Source organism: Cervus canadensis, chromosome 5 (genome assembly GCF_019320065.1).
Source record: "Cervus canadensis isolate Bull #8, Minnesota chromosome 5, ASM1932006v1, whole genome shotgun sequence".
Taxonomy (NCBI): Eukaryota; Metazoa; Chordata; class Mammalia; order Artiodactyla; family Cervidae; genus Cervus; species Cervus canadensis.
In genome coordinates, this window is record NC_057390.1 from 46,341,386 (window position 1) to 46,362,775 (window position 21,390).

Genomic DNA, 21,390 nt, shown 5'->3' on the forward strand with positions numbered 1-21,390 from the left:
AAACAGTTTGAAAGAGTTTTTAAATGGCCCTAAAATAGTCCTGTCAGTTTGTCTGCAAACCAAAAATAATCTTTTTCAAGTATCACTTTTGAAATTAGCCAAAGTAAACAACAATGACAATAACAAATTTTTAAATGATTTTAAAGGGTAAAACACCCAGATTAAAAATTTTCTATCATGGAATGAGGGGGTTGGAAAATACTTTTCTATTTATTTATTTATTTATTTTACTTTTTTAAACTTTTCTATTTTTTATGAAAAATTTATAAAAAATGCCATTGAGTTTTTATCAATGGCATTTATACACATTTAGATATTTTGTACACCTGAAACATAATCTTACTGAAGCCATTACATTTCTGAAAATTAAAAGCATCACAAATTTATCTTATTTTTTTCCAGCAATATACCTATAATGATATTTAGTTTGAACTTTTAACTCAGTAAAAGTTAACTGATCAAAACCTGAATGGCCAGATTGCTAGTCTTCAGTTAGATTTTTGCTGGTGTGAATTTTGCCCTAAAAGAGTTATATGTATATAGAGAAAATTATATGTATGTATAAATATATAATATTAACTTTTATACATATTTCATTTTGATTGAACATTTATTACTTAAATATATTTGATGAGAGGATATTGAAATAATTATAGATCGCTGAAAAAATAACTAAGTTCTTTATAGACCCCTACTGGAAATTTTTATTAAGCAGATACAATAATATAAATTTTATTTTTGGAATTGCTGATAAAAATCAGGCTTTTCCCTATTTTCCCCATGTTAGCTGGTGTCCACATTTCTGTTCTCTACTGTTAGCGACATGATTCGTATCACTGTGTCAGGAAAGCGGGCCATAACACAGCTGAATGGGCGATCACGGGGTTGGCCATGCCTTTCGCGGCCTTTAGCGGCCAGGTGAGCGGCCACTATAGCCCAAGGGCCTGGCCACCAACATCGTTCAATCACAAAAGCAGACCGCCCCGAAGTCTAAAGACAGCCGCGAGGTCTACAGACCACGTTAGCAGAGCCACGGCCTCCACAGCGGTACAAAGACACCACCAAGTAATAACAAAAATCATACTCATTAAAATATTTCCTATCTTTTTAACGTCCGTGGGCATCTAAAAAGTGCTATTATTTTATTTTCCTTCTCCTAAACAAATTTCTTCAAAGCTGAGTTTTTGGGAACAACCCTCTTTCCTTCATTTATAAGAGGAGATGTATTTACACATTTCTAGTATTGTCTAACAAAGAAATTTGTTGTTTTTTTTTTTAAAGAGTAATCTGTCAAGGTATAGATCCCCTATAGCATTTCTGAATATTGACAGTTTATCACTCATTTTAGACTCTAAAAATAACACTGCTGCTGATTCTCAATCAAGCAGAAATTTTAACATAGAGAAGTATATTTTTCTAACATCTTACTGATTTTTTTTTAGTGCATTCCATTAATTTTTATTGGTATAAAATAATTTATCAGACAGAGAGAGAAGACAAACACATTTCTCTACTTTTTTTTTTTTGTACATCTAGCAAAAATCAGTACAATATTTGGCAAATCTCAATGAAAATTAATTCAGTTTGGCTCTTTAGAGCTGCAAAGATTCCTTTTTAAGGAGATATTTGAAATTTTTTAATATCCTATCCCAGGGACATTCTACAAATCTTAAGATGTAAAAAATTTAAGTCTCTGTTCTGATTTTTAAAAGCTAAACATCTTTATCTTTGAAAAAGTGTCCTTTTTCATCGACACTTATTTTTTTCCCCTTTGAGTCATTTGGTTTAGATTAAATTAATCTTTTTTGTCTACAAATCCAGTTTTGGAGCTGAGTTTAACTTTTCAAACTGATAATAAATCTGAAATACTCTCATTTACCCATCTCTACAAAACTCATATTTAAGCCTCTAAAAGTCCATATTGGCATTTAGACCCACATTTCAGAAGGTAATAGAGAAAAATTATTTATGTCTAATCTCCAAACGTGTCCCTTGGCCAAAGATGATCCACAGATTTAATTTACTTTCCTCTCAACAAAAACCGCTTTTTGCTGCTAATCTCTTTCAATGGTCAGATACAGAGAAAATCTGGCCATTTAGGTGCCACATCAACTAACTAGCTCTTTGCTATTCCTTGAGGCTAACTGATTTCCAGCCCCCGACTCATCTGATTTTTCAGAAGAATCCCATTCTCTTCAAAACTGACCTCAACTCATATCCCAAGCATTAAAACTCCCAAATTTCACAGCTCTATAAGAAAAAGGAGTTGAAAATTGCACTTACGTTTGATTTCCACCTTCGTCCCGCTGCCGAACGTAACTTCACAGTGATGTCCCTGATATATCCCCCTTAACAAAAACCTCCTTCTGAAGCCAATCACAGGAAAAAAGCCCAATCCACAGAAAAATCCAGCCATTTCTCCTCCTTTCTCTCCACAAACCCTACTCTCCTTACAAATTCAGTGATTTGGCTGTCTGTTCAGCTTAACAATTGACTGTCTTCTGACTTTCTGTCTTTTACTTTTTGGGTCACCAGGCATGGCTCATGTAGCCAAAATGTCACAAATTTGCTCACTGATAGAAGAGGACAAAAGTCTCACAAACAACTGAATAAAAATGTACTCACGTTTGATCTCCACTCTGGTCCCTGGGCCGAAAGTGAACCACAGTGATTCCCTAATTTCCGCTTGTACAAATACCTACCCTGAAGGGGCATCAAGCCCCCTTCCCCAATTACATTAAAATTAATCTTAAATTTACCATCAGCTAGCCTCCTATGGGAGAATTTCCCTTCCCCTCCTCTGTAGCTAACCTGGGAATGAAATTTGTTTTAACCCTGACACTGAATTAATGAAAACAGGCAAAAAGGAACAAAAGGTAAATAGACAGAAACAGCAAAGGATTAGCTGAAAACAATACTTACTTTTGATCTCTAGCTTGGTTCCTCCGCCGAAAGTATTTACACAACGGTTCCTCTTAACCTTGTTCCTATACAAAAACCCTTTCCCTTCCTGACCATTGAGCAAAGCTCTGTTTCAGAACAGACCTTTTGCTCACCAATACATTTCTGAAACTATCACTCAGGCAAGTTATTCCCACCCAGAGACTGACTGGTTCTTCATAGAAAATGTGCAATCAGTTCTCCTGTTTGATTACAGATGAACTGTAACTTTGCCCTGGAGGATGGCAGAGTCTGGTTTCATAGAGTCAATGCACAGATCATTTCAGAGACACAGGGATCATAAGACACAGACAACTGAGAAAGGAAAGTTTGGATTTTACTCACGCTTGATTTCCAGGTTGGTTCCTTGACCAAACGTCCGCCACAGTGATAGCTGTACGTTATCTCGCTGTATAAAAACCCTTCTCACTAAAGGGGAACAGAGCCTTGGGTCAAGCCGCTGAAGCTTAACTCCCATCTCAAGCAGGTGTGGAGGCCCTGGGGCTTCTCTGATAGAGAATGTTTGTCATTCTTAGGTGAATTCTAAAATCCTAGATGATTTATTTATGTCTATGGCCTAAATAAGTGGTCCCATATGTTAGCAATCTCCCACGTCTGGACTGCTGCTTACCTATTTACTGGAAAGCAGATTGAATATAAATTAGAAAGAAAGATAAGCTCATTTAAAAAAACACTATACTTTTAGACAGTTGAAGCATAGTTGATTTACAGTGTTGTGTTAGATACATCAAAGTGATTCAGTTATATACACACACATATATATTATTTTTAACATTCTTTTCCATTATACACTATTACAAGGTATTCCAGTAGTCATGTATGGATGTGAGAGTTGGACTATAAAGAAAGCTGAGCGCTAAAGCTGAGCGCTGAAGAACAGATGCTTTTGAACTGTGGTGTTGGAGAAGACTCTTGAGAGTCCCTTTGACTGCAAAGAGATCAAACCAGTCCATCCTAAAGGAGATCAGTCCTGAATGTTCAGTGGAAGAACTGATGTTGAAACTGAAACTCCAATACTTTGGCCACCTGATGGGAAGAGCTGACTCATTTGAAAAGACCCTGATGCTGGGAAAGATTGAAGGCGGGAGGAGAAGGGGATGACAGAGGATGAAATGATTGGATGGCATCATCGACTCAATGGACATGAGTTTGAGAAAACGCTGGGTGTTGGTGATGGACAGGGAGGCCTGGTGTGCTGCAGTCCATGGGGTTGCAAAGAGTTGGACATGACTGAGTGACTAAACTGAACTAAACTGATTGAATGTATTTCCCTGTGCTATATATAGTAGGACCTTGTTGTTTAATCTCTTTAATATTGTATATCTGTTAATCCCAAACTCCTAATTTATCTCTTCCCCATCTTTCCCCTTTGGTAACCATAAATTTGTGTTCTTTGTCTGTCTATTTCTGTTTTGTAAATAATTTCATTTCAAAAACTGTACTTCTTTATACCTTCTCCTGGGGTGAGGGGGGGTGGGGCTTGCACATGACAAACCTCATTCAATGTCATTATGAAACTTCTTAGCTTTTCTCAGTTAATAATACTGAAATAATGTTTTTTCTATTTGAACCTCTCTTTTGCCACCATGTCATTTAAAAAAAAAAGACTAAATGTATTAATATATCAAACCAAGGCCCATGTCTTATTCTGAAATATATTTTGGAGTGAAGCTGTAGATGGCCCATGAAACAAAAACAAAGATCAAAAGAGTAGAAAAGTAGACTTTACTTGGTTAGTTGTCTGTTGTCACAGGACAGGTAGAACTGGAGGGGTACCCACCATGCCACAATGAGCTGAGCCGGGTGTATGCTGTCTTTGGAGCTGCTAGAGAATTGTGGCATGCCTTGATGTTTCCATAGTAACTCCATCAGGGGCCCTGAAGACCTCATTTTGCTGTGAGTCCAGCTCTACTTATTCCAGTCCTGTTTCCCTTTTAACTTTCCATTCCCACTTCAGCATACTAAAGTCCTTACTGTTCTCCTGAGACCTCCAGCTTCTACATAGCTCCCCCTCTTCTTGGAAACACTTTTGTCCACCTGCCTTAACTTGTGAACAACCAATTGTCTTTCAAGACTCAATTTAAGAGAGACTTTCTGTTGGATTCAGTTCAGTTCAGTTCAGTCGCTCAATTGTGTCCAACTCTTTGTGACCCCATGAATCGCAGCAGGCCAGGCCTCCCTGTCCATCACCAACTCCCAGAGTTCACTCAAACTCATGTCCATCGAGTCAGTGATGCCATCCAGCCATCTCATCCTCTGTCATCCCCTTTTCCTCCTGCCTTTGATCTTTCCCAGCATGAGGGTCTTTTCCAGTGAGTCAGTTCTTCGAATCAGGTGGCCAAAGTATTGGAGTTTCAGCTTCAGCATCATCCCTGCCAATGAACACCCAGGACTGATCTCCTTTAGGATGGACTGGTTTGATCTCCTTGCAGTCCAAGGGACTCTCAAGAATCTTCTCCAACACCACAGTTCAAAAGCATCAATTTTTCGGCGCTCAGCTTTCTTCACAGTCCAACTCTCACATCCATACATGACCACTGGAAAAACCATAGCCTTGACTAGACAGACCTTTGTTGGCAATGTAATGTCTCTGCTTTTTAATATACTATCTAGGTTGGTCATAACTTTCCTTCCAAGGAGTAAGCGTCTTTTAATTTCATGGCTGCAATCACCATCGACAGTGACTTTGGAGCCTAAAAAAATAAAGCCTGACACTGTTTCCACTGTTTCCCCATCTATTTGCCATGAAGTGATGGGACCAGATGCCATGATCTTAGTTTTCTGAATGTTGAGCTTTAAGCCAACTTTTTCACTCTCCTCTTTCACCTTCATCAAGAGGCTTCCTCTTCACTTTCTGCCATAAGGGTGGTGTCATCTGCATATCTGAGGTTATTGATGTTTCTCCCGGCAATCTTGATTCCAGCTTGTGCTTCTTCCAGCCCAGTGTTTCTCATGATGTACTCTGCATATAAATTAAATAAGCAGGGTGACAATATACAGCCTTGACGTACTCTTTTTCCTATTTGGAACCAGTCTGTTGGTCCATGTCCTGTTCTACCTGTTGCTTCCTGACCTGCATATAGGTTTCTCAAGAGGCAGGTCAGGTGGTCTGGTATTCCCATCTCTTTTAGGATTTTCCACAGTTTATTGTGATCCGCACAGTCAAAGGCATTGGCATAGTCAATAAAGCAGAAATAGATGTTTTTCTGGAACTCTCTTGCTCTTTCAGTGATCCAGCGGATGTTGGCAATTTGATCTCTGGTTCCTTTGCCTTTTCTAAAACCAGCTTGAACATCTGGAAGTTCACAGTTCACGTATTGCTGAAGCCTCGCTTGGAGAATTTTGAGCATTACTTTACTAGCATGTGAGATGAGTGCAATTGTGCGGTAGTTTGAGCATTCTTTGGGATTGCCTTTCTTTGGGATTATCTCCCAGCAAACAACTCAATGTTGTAGAGTACAGAGGCAGGTCACTGAGCCTGTAACACCTAGTTGCCCTTATCTGCAGTTAGATTCTTTCTGCCCTGCTGGATTGTAAGCTGTTTGATGTTTCATTGCCTTATATATGGAAGGTCTAGTCTAGTATCTTAACTTGGTAAATGCTCAACAAACATTTGCAGAATGAATGAAAAGAACAAAACAAAGAGAAAAACAAAAAAACCATAAATAGTTGAAAAATCAAGACTAGATCAGGGCAGATAAATTATAAAGGACCAAGGGTTAATACTGACTATGGTAATAGTAAGTTTTACAAAAGAAATTGTAATAGTAATTCTGAAGTAAGCTCAATTCTATATACAAGACTGCACATGAAATGTTGCTTAAAAAGTGAAAAGAAAAAGAAGTTGTGGTAGGCATATACAGTGGAATATTACTTATCCGTAAAAAGGAACAAAATTGGGTTATTTGGAGTAATGTAGATGAACCTGGAGTATGTAATACAGAGTGAAGTAAGTCAGAAAGAGAAAAATATCATATATTAATGCATATATATGAAATCTAGAAAAGTGGTATTGATAAACCTATTTGCAAGAAGGAATAGAGATGTAGACATAGAGAATGAACTTGTGGATGCAGCAGGGGAAGGAGAGGATAGGATGAACTGAGAGAGGAACATTGACATATATTGTGTGTAAAATAAATATTAAGAGCTAGTGGGAGACTGCTACATAGCACAGGGAGCTCAGTTTGGTGCTTAAGGGTGACCTAGAGGGGTGGGATGGTAGGGGGAAAGGGAGGCCCAAGAGGGAGGGAATATATGTATGCTTAGAGCTGATTCACTTATAGCTTATAGTAACTAACACAACGCTGTAAAGCAATTATCCTCCAATTAGAAAAAAAGGTAAAAGAAGAGAAAATAACTGACGTCTTCATCATAAACTAAATATGACTGAGCTTTGCAATGGAGCACAAAACAGCCAATAAGAGGATAAAATAGCTTTCTGCATAGTCACGAAGAAGGTGATTGCAAAGATACAGCTGAATGGTATGTATTGTATGATACTATGATCCATTTTAATTGAATATGTATGGATATGAATAGAGGCTAATTGCAGAAGGAAATACAATCAATTGTGCTCAGTAACTGTCTCCTAAAATTGATTACAGTAGTTGTGGAAGAAAAGGGAGCCATGTCTTCTCTTTCTACTGTACTATTGTAGATTATTTGATTTTTAAAAATTACGGGAATATATTCATTTTTTGATTTTCAGAAACACTAAGGCTGTACCAATTTTGATAGTTTGATATCATCAAGTAGAATTCTCCATAGTCATGTGCAATTGTAAATATAATTTTAAAATGATATATACATGTTTAACTTTTCTTTGTCATTCAAATACTGTTTTAATAATCTTTAAATTAAGAGTGCAAAAAAGGTAGGAGTTTTCCTGTTCTGTATAGGAGATATTGTTTTACCAATGTAGGACATGTGGGTGTGACGTGGGGGCTGAAAAATGTATGTTCCTAAGTGAGTAAATAGGAGATTGAAAGTGAAGCATGTAAGTAAATGACTATTAAAAGCAGAATTTGCTACTAATAAAAGATGCTTATTATAAGAACTGTTGAGCAAAAGCTAGTTTTTTTGACCACACACAGTAGGATCAATAGGAATGGTTGTTGTGATGTTTGTTGTAACATCACATGGATCACTGAAAAGTGGCTGAGAGCCTTAATGTGTATGTGGTTTATTATTTGAAGGCAAAGGATGTCTTAGGAGCAACTGTGAAGACCTACCATTCTACAGAGTGTCCAGGATGGGCCTTGATAAGATTGACTTACTAAGGAAAAATAGTCAATAAACTAGTCTGAGGGGTTCTTAGATTTATGCATGAGTGATGGAAACAGAAAATTTAGGGGACCATTCCAAAAAACTCTTCACTAAAGCTGCTTTCCATGTGGCTGCCAACAAAGTCATATTCTTAGAATAAATTCTCAACAGCTCATGGCCTGTGTGTGTGCTCAGCGGCTCAGTCGTGTGTGACTCTTTGCAGCCCCATGGCCCACCAGGCTCATCTGGCCTAGGGAGAGAAAGAAAAAACAAAAGAGAGAAAGACGAAATACATGTGTATAAGTCATCCTGAAAACTGTTGAGAAGCTTTCTGATCAGTGTTCTCAGGTCTAGCATTTCAAGAAACACCTTTTTTTTTTTTTTTTTTTTAAATTTGACACAAGTAACCAGCCTATTTGAAAGGTCTGTCTCCCATCAGTACCATACAGAAAATCACCCAACATGTCAGAGACACAGTGACACAATTTTGCAAAGTTTGAGGACTGAGGGCTTCCCTACCTGGCTCCTGAATGTTTGCATCTGATAATCCATCCAGAAGTCTGTGGTTCAAAATTTTTTCCAGCTCATCATTCACAGTAAAGCCCAAAGTAGGTGTGTTTTTTTGGACTTCAGCTTGATTCCTTCCTCCTTAGGATTATAGTGTCTGTCCTTTGTACTAGACTTAAGCTGGTATTTCAAAAGGTGAGGAGGAAATTCTTGAGCCACATTCTGTGGTGATCAGAACCTGATCATTTGCTGTTCTCTGGGCTAGAGTGCCACAAATGGACATCTGACTTGAATCCCCAAGGGGCAAGGATGGCCCCCATTTGCCCAGAAGGAGGGAGACAGAGGAGGTCACTTGAGAACTCACTGCTTCTTTGCTGCTTTGGGGCTGTGTCTATTTCCATCCATTTCTGAAGAAAGACATGCTGAGAGAAGCAAAGTCCTTGGTCCAACCACGTGCAAACACATAAGCTGTACTTCTGACCTGAAATTCTGGTCCTGCTTTGGAAAATGTAGACACTCATCTTGTTTCTGGGCCTTTCCAGGTGGCACTAGCGGTAAAGGATCTGACTGCTGGTGCAGGAGATGCCAGAGACTCAGGTTCAGTCCCTGGGGCAGGAAGATCCCCTGAAAGAGGAAATGACAACCCACTCCAGTATTCTTGCCTGGGAAATTCAATGGACAAGGAGCCTGGCAGGCTACAGCCCATAGAGTTGCAAAGAGTCAGACACCACTGAGTGCCTGAACATGCACACAAACACACACATCTTGTTTCCATGAAGACATGAAGGCTGCAGGTGTTTTGTTCTTTTTTTTTTTTTACTTTCTAGAGTGAAAGAGAAAACAGTACCAACATACCAAGGCTTATGTACCATTGGAGAAGCTCTGACAATGAGATTTACATATTGAATGTTGTGGTTTCCAGTTGGTTTTACACTAGTGATGAACCTTTCAAGCTCTACCGTGGAGTTCCCCCGGTCCCTGTCTGTCTACTTCGCATGCAACCCTGTGTCCCCCTCAACCTACTGCACAGAAACCCATTGCAGACAACTACTGTGATTGAGCCAGCTCTGCGTGCAGCCATGGAGTCCCTGAATTCAGGCTTGGTTCCTCACATTTTTGCCTTTGTTGTCAAAATCTTCAAATCCTTCATGAACACTCTATTCTGCTTTCTACTGACTCAGGACCGCTTAGTGAGAGGCCCCCTCCCACCCCTCTGACCACTCCCCCCTTCCTCCTCTTCCCAGTCTTGCTCATCTTGACTAAGAACCTGGGCTCTGGATCTTTTCTGCTCACTGACCTGCGTTGCCTCCTTCCCTTGATATGAATATATGAATGTCCTGATTCCATTTCAAAAGGATTTCAATCTCACTCTACTTTCCAATGCTGCCCCCCCCCACCCCCATTCTGTTCAGCTCCAGGGGTCAGTCAAGCTGCTTACCACACAACCTAATATTCTGCTGCTGCTATCTCTGCCCTGATCTTCCTGTACTTGTGGGTTTCTTTCTTCTTTCTGATTGTACCACAAAACTTGTGGATTTCAGTTCCTTGATCAAGGATTGACCCTGGGGCCCTTGGCAATGAGAATGTGGAGTCCTAACCACTGGACTGCCAGGGAATTTGTTTTGGGTTTATTTCTTTAAAAAATCATTTTTGCAATTTAGGTTTTTTTAAAAAAAAATTTGTGTCTATTTATTTAAAATTTATTTATTTATTTGGCTGCTCTGGGTCTTAGTCAAGGCACACAAAATCTTCTTCATTGCAGCCTGCCAGATCTTTAGTTTCAGCATGAGGGATCTTTAGTTGTGGCATGTGGGATCTAGTTCCTTGACCAGGGATGGGACCCAGATCCCCTGCATTGGGAGCATGGATTCTTAGCCCCTGGACCACCAGAGAAGTTACATGATTTTGTCATTAAACAAGGGGGAAGTATTGTGATTGAATGTGTGAGTTTAATCCCTCTTCTTAAACTAGATTTTTCTTAAATTGGCTCCTTTGGTTTCTAAGTGGGGTTAAACTAGGCTTGTTCTTGGCTCTTATTCCCATGTTGCTGTTCAGTCGCTCAGTCATGTCCAACTCTTTGCGACCCCATGCACTGCATGCCAGGCTTCCCTGTCCTTCACCATCTCCTGAAGCTTGCTCAAACTCATGTCCATTGGATCAGTGATGCCATCCAACCATCTCATCCTCTGTTGTCCCTTCTCCTGCCTTCAATCTTTCCGAGCATCAGGGTCTTTTCAAATGAGTTAGTTCTTCACATCAGATGGCCAAAGTATTGGAGCTTCAGCTTCAGCATGAGTATTTCCAATGAATATTCAGGGTTGATTTCCTTTAGGATTGACTGGTTGATCTCCTTGCAGTCCAAGGGACGCTCAAGAGTCTCCGACATCACAGTTCAAAAGTGTCAGTTCTTCAGTGCTCAGCCTTCTATATGGTCCAATCTCATATCCGTACATGACTACTGGAAAAACCATAGCTTTGACTAGATGGACCTTTGTCAGCAAAGTAATGTCTCTGTTTTATAATGTGCTGTCTAGGTTTGTCATAGCTTTTCTTCCAGGGAGCATCTTTAAATTTCATGGCTTCAGTCATCATCTGTAGTGATTTTAGGATCCAAGAAAATGAAGTCTGCCACTGTTTCCATTGTTTTCCCATCTATTTGCCACGAAGTGATGGGACCAGATGCCATGATCTTTGCTTTTTGAATGTTGAGTTTTTTTTTTCTTTTTTTAGAGATTCAAGCTTTTATTTTTTCCCATCATGCAAGTAACCTTACAACTATTTATACTGTTTCAGAACAGAGAAATAATTGCATTATTACCAGAGTGCCAAATTACCAAGTAAGACAACCGGTTACTGATTACTTTTGGGAGGTTATTTTCACAGAACACAGCAACAATTTCCAAATTATACTTTACTTTCAAGATCAGAATTATATCATGAGACCAGGACATGCTGATAATTGTAACAATCACACAAAGTCTCCATCTTACAGGTGGAAAAAAGACTGTTATTCTGGTGAAAGATCTCAAGTAAGCACCTTATCAAAGACTGATAGATAAGTCTTTGAAAGAGTTTACAACAGAGCAGTCTCTCTTTCCTCTTGTGGATGCAGGGAAAATGCAGCCTCATCACTTTTTGAGACTTCCTGTAAATTCTGAAGACTTTCATATCTGAGGCCCATCTCTGGCACATCATTAGTTAACATGAAAAGCAAAAAGCAGACCTGATGGGATAGTGATAGTGCACCCACCACTATCACCACCAGCAGAGTGTCTTAGTCTCCCAAAGTGGTCCTGGTTGAACTGGCACAGTGTCTTAGACTTTTGATAAACAATACAGGCAGGGAGAGGGAGATGCAGATGAAATCAGGTTGACCATAATTGATAAATGATGTAGCTAGGTGACAGCACACGGGGTCTCTCCACTTTGCACATGTTGAAAATGTCCATAATAAACAGGGAAAAGCTTTAAGAAAAAAAAAAGCAGACTGTACAGTTCTATTTTCCCATTAGGCAAAAAATGGGGAAAATGGTAAGATTTACTCAGAGACAAAATAAGTAGCATATAGCATTAATCTTCCGCATAACACAAGGCCACATCTGAAGCCACAGCTTGATGACGGTGAGCACATGTCCACACATACCAGCTTGCCCATCAGTCTGGCAGCCAGTAGGGTTCCTGGAAGGCTGGAGAGGGTAGGTGTGGAACTCATGCACTGGCAGAGGGCCTGTGTCCACAGGTAGTTCTTGAAGTCCTTGTTAACCAGGAAGCCAACTGGGCCAACAGCAACCTAGACAAAACTCAATGGCCTGACAGTGATGAGGCATGGTGCAGACCTTGACAAAGGTTTACCAGGAAGGAGAAAGGCCCAGAGGCAGGAAGAAATGCAGAACAGTGCAGAACACATAGCAAGCTGCTTCTCACCCTTAACCTCAATCCGTGTCCAGGAGGTAGCATGGGTCCCTGGCCAAAGCCAGAGATCCTGTAGGTGGCACCTTGGCTGGTGACCCCAGAACCAAGGCACAATCAGTTTTGGTTGATGGCCAATGCCATATGCACTAGCTTCATTTTGCAGTGGCAACAGAAAAGCTTGCTGCAGATGGCATGCATGGCTGGCAGGAATTTGAAGCCCAGCAAGTCACAGGCCCTGAAGTAGCAGAGCTTGAGGAGGCACTGGTCCTATTGTTGGATGACTCATGAGTGCCCATGTTAAAGACAGGTGGGAGAGGCCATAGCCAAGAACAGGGTACAGCACACATCTGAATCATGTGAGTTTAACCTGTAAACAGGAGAGGTGAGATCAAGTAACATGTGATACTAACGTAAAAAAAGCAAGAACGTCACGGAGAAGCAAAAGAACATGATCATAAATGCCATATTCTTGTAACTGAACTCCAATAGGAATACAGTGCACAGAGGCCAACACGAAGAGAAGGCAGACAGCCGAACACATAAGGTCAGCCAGGCACAGGGCCAGCAGGAGGTAGGATGGAGACTTGGGCAGGATCAGTTGGACTTGTTTACCCCAGGTTCTGGGGTCTCCACGGGCTGCCCTGCTGCCCCTGGCGTGCCCTCCTTTCCTTTCTCTGCACGGGCCCTTTCACTCACAAGCTAGTACTATAAGGGACTGAGCCACAACTCCTCCTACTCCTCCTTGATTATCTCCACAATCTTGTCAGACTCAATGGAGCTGTGGTTTGAAAACCACCCAAAGATGCTCTGGCTGTTGTCAGGTTTTTCCTGGCTAAGGATCTGGAGATCATCCCAGAGGAGCCACTGGATTGGAGTAGAACGAGACACCACCAGGCCGGCAGGGTCACACCCGTATTCTTTGATGAGCACCGTATTTTGGAAATACGGGTTGCACCCGAAGTAGAACTTGATTTTGTAGACCAATTTAGTGAGGCCAACCACTTCCACCTCCAAGCTATTCAAGTAGCTGAGGACCTATTTATCTTGGTTATTCAGAAAAGATGAGAGCTGGGAGTGGTTCTGAAAATCCTGCCCCCAGAAGCCTGGAATATTCTGGATAAGGAGGTTCCAGTGTTCTAAGTGGTGCAGCCGCCAACTGCCCAAACTTGCGGGAAAGCCGGAACTAGGCCACGTCTGCCTGGGTGTTCATGGTCTCCAGCTTCGGCTGGACGTTTCAGCATACCCCTGCTGCCCTCTGTTGCCGCAGGCCCTGACCCTGCATTCTCCATCTTCTCTCCCACTGGAACGGAGGCAGACTCCCCAGTGGTCCCTTTCTTCAGCTTCCCACCTGCTAAGGCCGGAGACCCCCGCCCTACTTCACAACAGGTATCTGGGGCCTTCTTCACAGCGGGGCTGCGCAGATTCCCAACGCGGGGGCCATTTTTCGGCCTTCCCACGGTTCCCATGAAGATAATGTTGGTCACCAGGTGCCCTGGGAGGGATGTGGCCTTCCCCGGGCCGGGCCTGGTCACGACCTGCCCGTGATTTCTGCCGCCTGGGCCTGGAGCGCGAGGCCACAATCCAGGGGGAGCCGGCAGGCACCCTCTTCCCCAGACTGGTGAGGGCGGCGCGGGCTCAGTGGTTTCCAGGCCACCCCAACCCGCGCCAGCCTGCACCTGTGCTGCCTTGGTCTCCTTCCCAAGCCTCTGGCGCTCTGGGGGGTCTGGGTCGCGTGGGACGTCGTCAGGAGCAACACGAACTCGGCCTTTGGCGGGGCTTTGGCCATGGCTTTTGGCGCGGGAGGACTTTCTACCCTTACTTCAGCCACGCATGGTGGCGGCCCACCCGACTCAAAGCCACGCAGAGACAGGCTCCTGGCGCCGGCTTGCGGTACTTGAATATTCAGTTTTAAGCCAACTTTTTCACTCTCCTCTTTCACCTTCATCAAGAGGCTCTTTAGTTCCTCTTCACTTACTGCCATAAGGGTGTGTCATCTGCATATCTGAGGTTATTGATATCTCTCCCGGCAATCTCGATTCCAGCTTGGGCTTCTTCCAGCCCAGCGTTTCTCATGATGTACTCTGCATAGAAGTTAAATAACCAGGGTGACAATATACAGCCTTGACGTACTCCTTTCCCAATATGGAACAAGTTTGTTGTTCCACGTCCAGTTCTAACTGTTGCTTCTTGGCCTGCATACAGGTTTCTCAGGAGGCAGGTAAGGTGGTCTGGTATTCCAATCTCTTTAAAAAATTTTCACAGTTTGTTGTGATCCACACAGTCAAAGGCTTTAGCGTAGTCAGTGAAGCAGAATTAGATGTTTTTTCTGGAATTCCCTTGCTTTTTCTATGATCCAATGAATGATGGCAATTTGATCTCTTTTTTCCTCTGCCTTTTCTAAATCCAGCTTGAACATCTGGAAATTCTCGGTTCGTGTACTATTGAAGCCTAGCTTGGAGAATTTTGAGTATTACTTTGCTCCCGTACCTGTCCCCATACTAATCAGCATACTGATTCAAAGGCTCTTAGTCTGACGCTGGGGAAAGAAGCGCTCACTTCCCTTAATGTGACTGCTTCCCTTAAGCTCCTCAACCACCAAAGTGCCCTGTTTACCTTGGCTGAGACTAGACTTCCAAACCTAACAGCACACAATTGAAGTGGGCAGGACGGCAAGAAAACAAACAAAAAACCAAAAGAAAAATATCAAGAAAGCAACAGATTGAAGCAAGGAATAATTGGACTTTTATGTTGAATATGATGGACTTGTCCACCACTCTCCAACTCCCCTTTGCAAGGACAGAGGAATATAAAAATGAGAATAAATATGTTTCATGAAGCATCACAAAGGAGAAAAAATAATTGAGGGAAAACTGCAAAGATTGCAATTGTGTGATTGAAATGATGGAGGAACTAGAATCTTCCATTCCTTGGAAAAAATAGGCAGGGATCTTTGCAGCAGCCAGTATTAGTTTTGCCCTCAAAGCCCTCAGAAAAGCACACGCACCTCAGAGCTAAAAGGCATTGGGTGAACTTCCCTGGTGGTCCAGTGGCTAAGACTTTGGGCTCCCAATGCGGGGGACACAGGTGTGATTGCTTGTCAGAGAACTAGATTCCATAAGATGCAAGTAAAGATCCCAATGAAGACTGAAGATCCCACACAACTAAGATCTGGCGCAGCCAAAAAGTAGAAAAGGCATTGGGACTGGAAGTTAGAAGGGGGGCCCTGGAAGGTGGAATAACACTGGGCTACCTACCACTCAGCCTTCAGGTCATGTGAATAGTGATGGCAATAAAAAGGGATCAACTGACAGGCATCCAAGAGCAATGAGATAAAAGTTTTACAAGGCACTGGAAGGAAAAAAAGTAGTTAAAAACCTAAACCAGTGTAGCAAAATTCAGGAAAAGGAAATTAAGAGAAAATCAAGAGAAAAATACGATCAACAGAAATGTAAAATAAGATGGGAAGACCAAGTACAAATAGAACAAACTACAATAAATTCAAGTTATCCCAAAACTTGAAAATAAGGCAAAAAAGAGATATTGACACAAATTTTCTCCTTGATCAAATTGTATTTAGGCTACTCTGAACTCTCTTCTCAAGCAGGCCCTGAATTTTGGGCTTCTCTGTTTGTCCCTGCTTTGTCCAGTTTTAGCATGAATCCTGCTAAAGTCAGTTTAACCAGAATTCCCCATCCTGGATCTCCCTACCCTCACCCCTTGATATCTAACTCAGTTTTTTATACTCTATCATCTCCCAGACAGTATGTGAGGACTCTGGCCTGCCTTCAGCAAGACTCCCATCATATGGGTTCAGCCAGACTCAGAATTACCCCTGCTGTTTCCTGTTAGTAATTTTCCATCTACTGACCCCGACTCCAGCCTTCTCAACTTGACTATAAATTTCCACTAGTCCTTGTATTTGAAGCCCAGTATTTGAAGTCCTCCCTTTTTGTATAACCTCATTGTTGCATTGCAGTCCCTACAGTTCCGGTGATGGTCCTGAATAGGATCTTCCTTGTTTGTTTACATTGAGTGGCTTGTGGGAGCCTTGACCAGAGACGGAACCGAGGCCCTGGCAGTGAGAGCACAGAGTCCCAACCACTGGACCATCAGGGAATTCCCAAGCCTTTTTACCATTTTTTAACAATCATCATACATAATTTTTCTTCAACACTATTGGTCCTTTTCAAGGTCATTTGATTTACTAGGAAAATAAAGTTTGTTTGCCTTGTATTTATTACTGATAAAGATTCAATTCCAAAAATTTTAGACCTAGAAAAAACTGATATTATGAAAATGATAAATGATTTTTGTATGGGAAGACCATAATACTTAAGGTTTTGTTGCTGTATCTGGGCTTCCCTGGTGACTCAGATCTTAAAGAATCTGCCTGTAAAGCAGGAGACCCGAGTTTGATCCCTGGGTTGGAAGGATCCCCTGGAGAAAGGAATTGGCAACCCATTCCAGTATTCTTGCCTGAAAAATTCCATGGACAGAGGAGCCTGGCAGGGTATAGTCCATGGGGTCGCAAAGAGTCAGACACAACTGAGTGAATAACCCTTTCACTTTCAAGATATTAATCAGTTTTTCATTTTGTTTAGCAATCTTATTCCAGCCTTGATAGGCGTGTGTCTGTGCTGACAAAAGAAAGGGTGGGTGTCATGACATCCTCAACTGACTCTATCTAATCAGAAAGAAGTAATTCCTCAAAAGGAGAGGTCAGTTTACTTTTAGGAAGTGCAAGGATGCAGTTAGGAAATGAAGTGTCCATTGCTGTCTGTCCTTTGTGTATTTTGAACCCAAAGCTGGTGAATTAGGATATTTTGACTATATATAAAAGATACAATTCACAAAGAAGTCTTGTGATGGATTTTTATTACAGTGCATTAAATATATTAAAATATTTTTGTTAGAGACACAATAAGAACTTGAGAAAATGACAGTTACACTAAAGTATGTATATATTTTCCACATAGAGAAGTTGAGGTCAACACAATGGAAAACTTGAACCTCTCTCCCCCACACCCATCATTTTATCCTGTGTGGAATCGGAGAACAGACATAGTGTGTTGTGTTGGCATAAACATGTTGAAGATTAGGTGCCTCCTTCCCAAGTATGTTTATGTAACAAGGGACATTTCCAACTGTAGCTGGGGATATTTCTGGGTTCCCTGGTTAAGAAGCACAATTTTAAATAGATTCTTTCTAATCTGTATTTGTTGTTCAGTCACTCAGTCGTGTCTGACTCTTTGCGACCCCATGGACTATAGCACCCAGTCTTCCCTGTCCATCACCAACTCCCAGAGTTTGCTCAAGCGCATGTCCTTAACCATCTCATCCTCTGTTGTCCCCTTTTCCTCCTGCCTGAGGAGCCTGGTGGGCTGCAGTCCATGGGGTTGTAAAGAGTTGGATATGACTGAGCAACTGAATGCACAGATATCATCTCATACAGAGGCAATGTTTAGAAATTGAAAACATTCTTTCTCTTGTGATGATAACTCTTAGGATTTACTTTCCTAACAGCTTTTATATGCAGCATACAGCAGTGTTAATTATCTTTATCAGGTTGTACATTATATCCCTAGGACTTATTTATCTCATAACTGAAAGTTCGTGACTTTTGACCACCTTCATCCAGTTTGCTTTTTGAATATCTACATAATGTGCACATTCCTCATCTCCCAAAATAAATGGAATAATTTGCCCAAGAAGAGGTAAATGCTAATTTAGAAGAAATTTAGGAGTTTGTCAAAGAACTAACTCCTCCAAAAGTACCTAATACAAGATAGTTTTCAAACAATTTCTTTATATACGTTTTTTTTTGTCTTGAAACTGATAATTTCCTAGGCCAAGCAGTTACATGTAAATGTAATACCTTTCAATTTATTCTCTGAATTGGCATGACTACGATACTGTGAGTGGACTGGAGTAATCCTCAAAAGAAACCTGGGACTCCTACAGATTAGAAAGCCTCATCTCTATTCCTTTAACCCTAAATCCAGTAATTTCCACGGCCTTTTAAAGTGCAGTGAAGAGAAAGAGTAAACAATATTTAGTCCATCTTGTAATTGACCTGGCTGGAAGTTTGACGTACTGCAAAGGGTAGTTGCCACAGGTGATGGCACAAACCAGGAGGGGTCCACCCAAGTGTAAGCCACATACACAGGACACATCAACCTAGGGAAAAACCAGGATTGCAAAAGTATACACAAAGTGTATATACACAAAGTGTCATTGCCAACTCCACGAAAAAGACAATTTTTCACATCCCTCATTATTTCTTGAATTACACAGGCATCTCATAAGGGCTTGTACTCACCACTGTGCTCTCAGTAACTAACAGGTGTCTGGCATACACTTGGAGTGAAATGAGCAAGGATTGTTCTGCCGTCACATGACATTTGCTGTTTTCTCCTCTCTTGCTCTGGCACCCTCTGGTGATAACTTTACATACTTTATGAAGTCCTGAAGGTCCTGTGTGGACCACCGTAAACTCTGGAAAATTCTTAATACCAGACCACCTGACCTGCCTCTTGAGAAATGTGTATGCAGGTCAGGAAGCAACAGTTAGAATTGGACATGGAGCAACAGACTGGTTCCAAACTGGGAAAGGAGTATGTCAAGGCTGTATATTGTCACCCTGCTTATTTAATTTATATGCAGAGTACATAATGAGAAACGCTGGGCTGGATGAAGCACAAGCTGGAATCAAGATTGCCAGGAGAGATGTCAATAACCTCAGATATGCAGATGACACCACCCTTATGGCAGAAAGTGAAGAGGAACTAAAGAGCCTCTTGATGAAGGTGAAAGAGGAGAGTGAAAAAGTTGGCTTAAAGTTCAACATTCAGAAAACTAAGATCATGGCATCTGATCCCATTACTTCTTGGCAGATAGATGGATAAACCGTGGAAACAGTGACAAACTTTATTTTTTGGGGCTCCCAAAGCACTGCAGATGGTGACTGCAGCCATGAAATTAAAAGACGCTTACTCCTTGGAAGGAAAGTTATGACCAACCTAGACAGCATATTAAAAGGCAGAGGCATTACTCTGCCAGCAAAGGTCCATCTAGTCAAAGCTATGGTTTTTCCAGTAGTCATGTATGGATGTGAGAGTTGGACTATGAAGAAACCTGAGTGCCGAAGAATTGATGCTTTTTTGAACTGTGGTGTTGGAGAAGACTCTTGAGAGTCCCTTGGACTGCAAGGAGATCCAACCAGTCCATCCTAAAGGAGATCAGTCCTGGGTGTTCATTGGAAGGACTCATGCTGAAGCTGAAACTCCAATACTTTGGCTACCTGATGCAAAGAACTGACTCACTGGAAAAGACCCTGATGCTGGGAAAGAGAAGGGGGTGACAGAGGATGAGATGGTTGGATGGCATCATTGACTCAATGGACATGAGTTTGAGTAAACTCTGGGAGTTGGTGATAGACAGGGAGGCCTGGCATGCTGTAGTCCTGTGGGGTCACAAAGAGTCGGACACAACTGAGCAACTGAACTGAACTGAAGCCCTGAAAACTCCAGATGGTGGTGCTTTAAATGGGGTTGTCTGGGCTGAGTCTGGGACCATGTTAGACTGAGTAGAATATAGACCTAGTATGATCTTGGAGGGTCTTTGTAGATTTGTGGACTGTTTGATCTGGAAGAGACAAGTCATGTCTAGCTTCATTCATTACAAACAGGAGAAAACTTTAGTCCCTAAGAGAGGAAGTGATTCACTTGAGGCCACAGAGGGGTTAAGGACTGAGTTAGTAGGAAGAACCCAATTAAAGCACCTACATCACTTTTCCTGAGGCCGTTGGCAGAATTTTCATAAACCAGGAAAATTCTTTGCACAGTTGCCATCTGTTCTCCTCAAGGTAGAGCGCATACTTTAATGCATTTTCTCAAAGTCCAGTGAAAGAATGAAAAATGAGCCTGTACAGCATGAGAGTATGATCCTTTCTTCGGCATAACTAAGCTACTCTGGAACTCAGTCAGGATACAAACTTCACCCGTAACACTGAAGAGCCTAAACTACTGATTTTTATAACTGATGACACCAAGGCCTTCCTTAATAATACTAAGTTTGTAAGAACATAGTCAGGGTCTGAACCTTTGCCTTCTAAGAACCATTTTGTTATTTCACTGTGAAAGTGAAAGTTGCTCAGTCTTGTCCCATTCTTTGCAACCCCATGGACTATAGCCTGCCAGGCTCCTCTGGCAATGGAATTCTCCAGGCAAGAACACTGGAGTGGGTAGCCATTCCCTTCTCCAGGGGATTTTCCCGAGCCAGGGATCAAACCCAGGTCTCCCACATTGCAGGCGGACTCTTTACCATCCGAGCCACCAGTGAGACACCAAAATACTGGAGTGGGTAGTCTATCCCTTCTCCAGGGGACCCTCCCAACCCAGAAATTGAACCAGGATTTCCTGCATCACAGGTGGATTCTTTACCAGCTATAATTTCACTAAATGCTGTCAGTTGGAATAATCTTTAGCCTGATAAGTACATTAACTAAGAACAATGATTTGTTGTTGTTGTTAGTTGCTCAGTCATGTCTCACTCTTTGCAACCCCGTGGACTATAGCATGCCAGGCTTCCCTGTCTTTCACTATCTCCCCTCTCCCGGAGTTTGCTCAAACGCATGTCCATCCAACCAACTCGTCCTCTGTGGCCCCCTTCTCCTCCTGCCCTCAATCTTTCCCAGCATCATGGTCTTTTCCAGTGAGTTGTCTCTTTGCATTAGGTGGCCAA

General features: G+C 41.7%; 1 pseudogene and 1 gene segment (V, D, J or C); both read right to left on the bottom strand.

Annotated features, from left to right (window-relative positions):
• The window catches only part of LOC122441774, a 114,597-nt gene that overhangs the window by 2,112 nt on the left and 91,095 nt on the right, over window positions 1-21,390 (bottom strand). The window contains 2 exon segments of the V gene segment in view: window positions 3,286-3,322; window positions 16,417-16,425. Of these exon segments, the coding sequence occupies window positions 3,286-3,322; window positions 16,417-16,425 (46 nt within the window).
• Window positions 13,243-14,480, bottom strand: LOC122441773 (annotated as a pseudogene).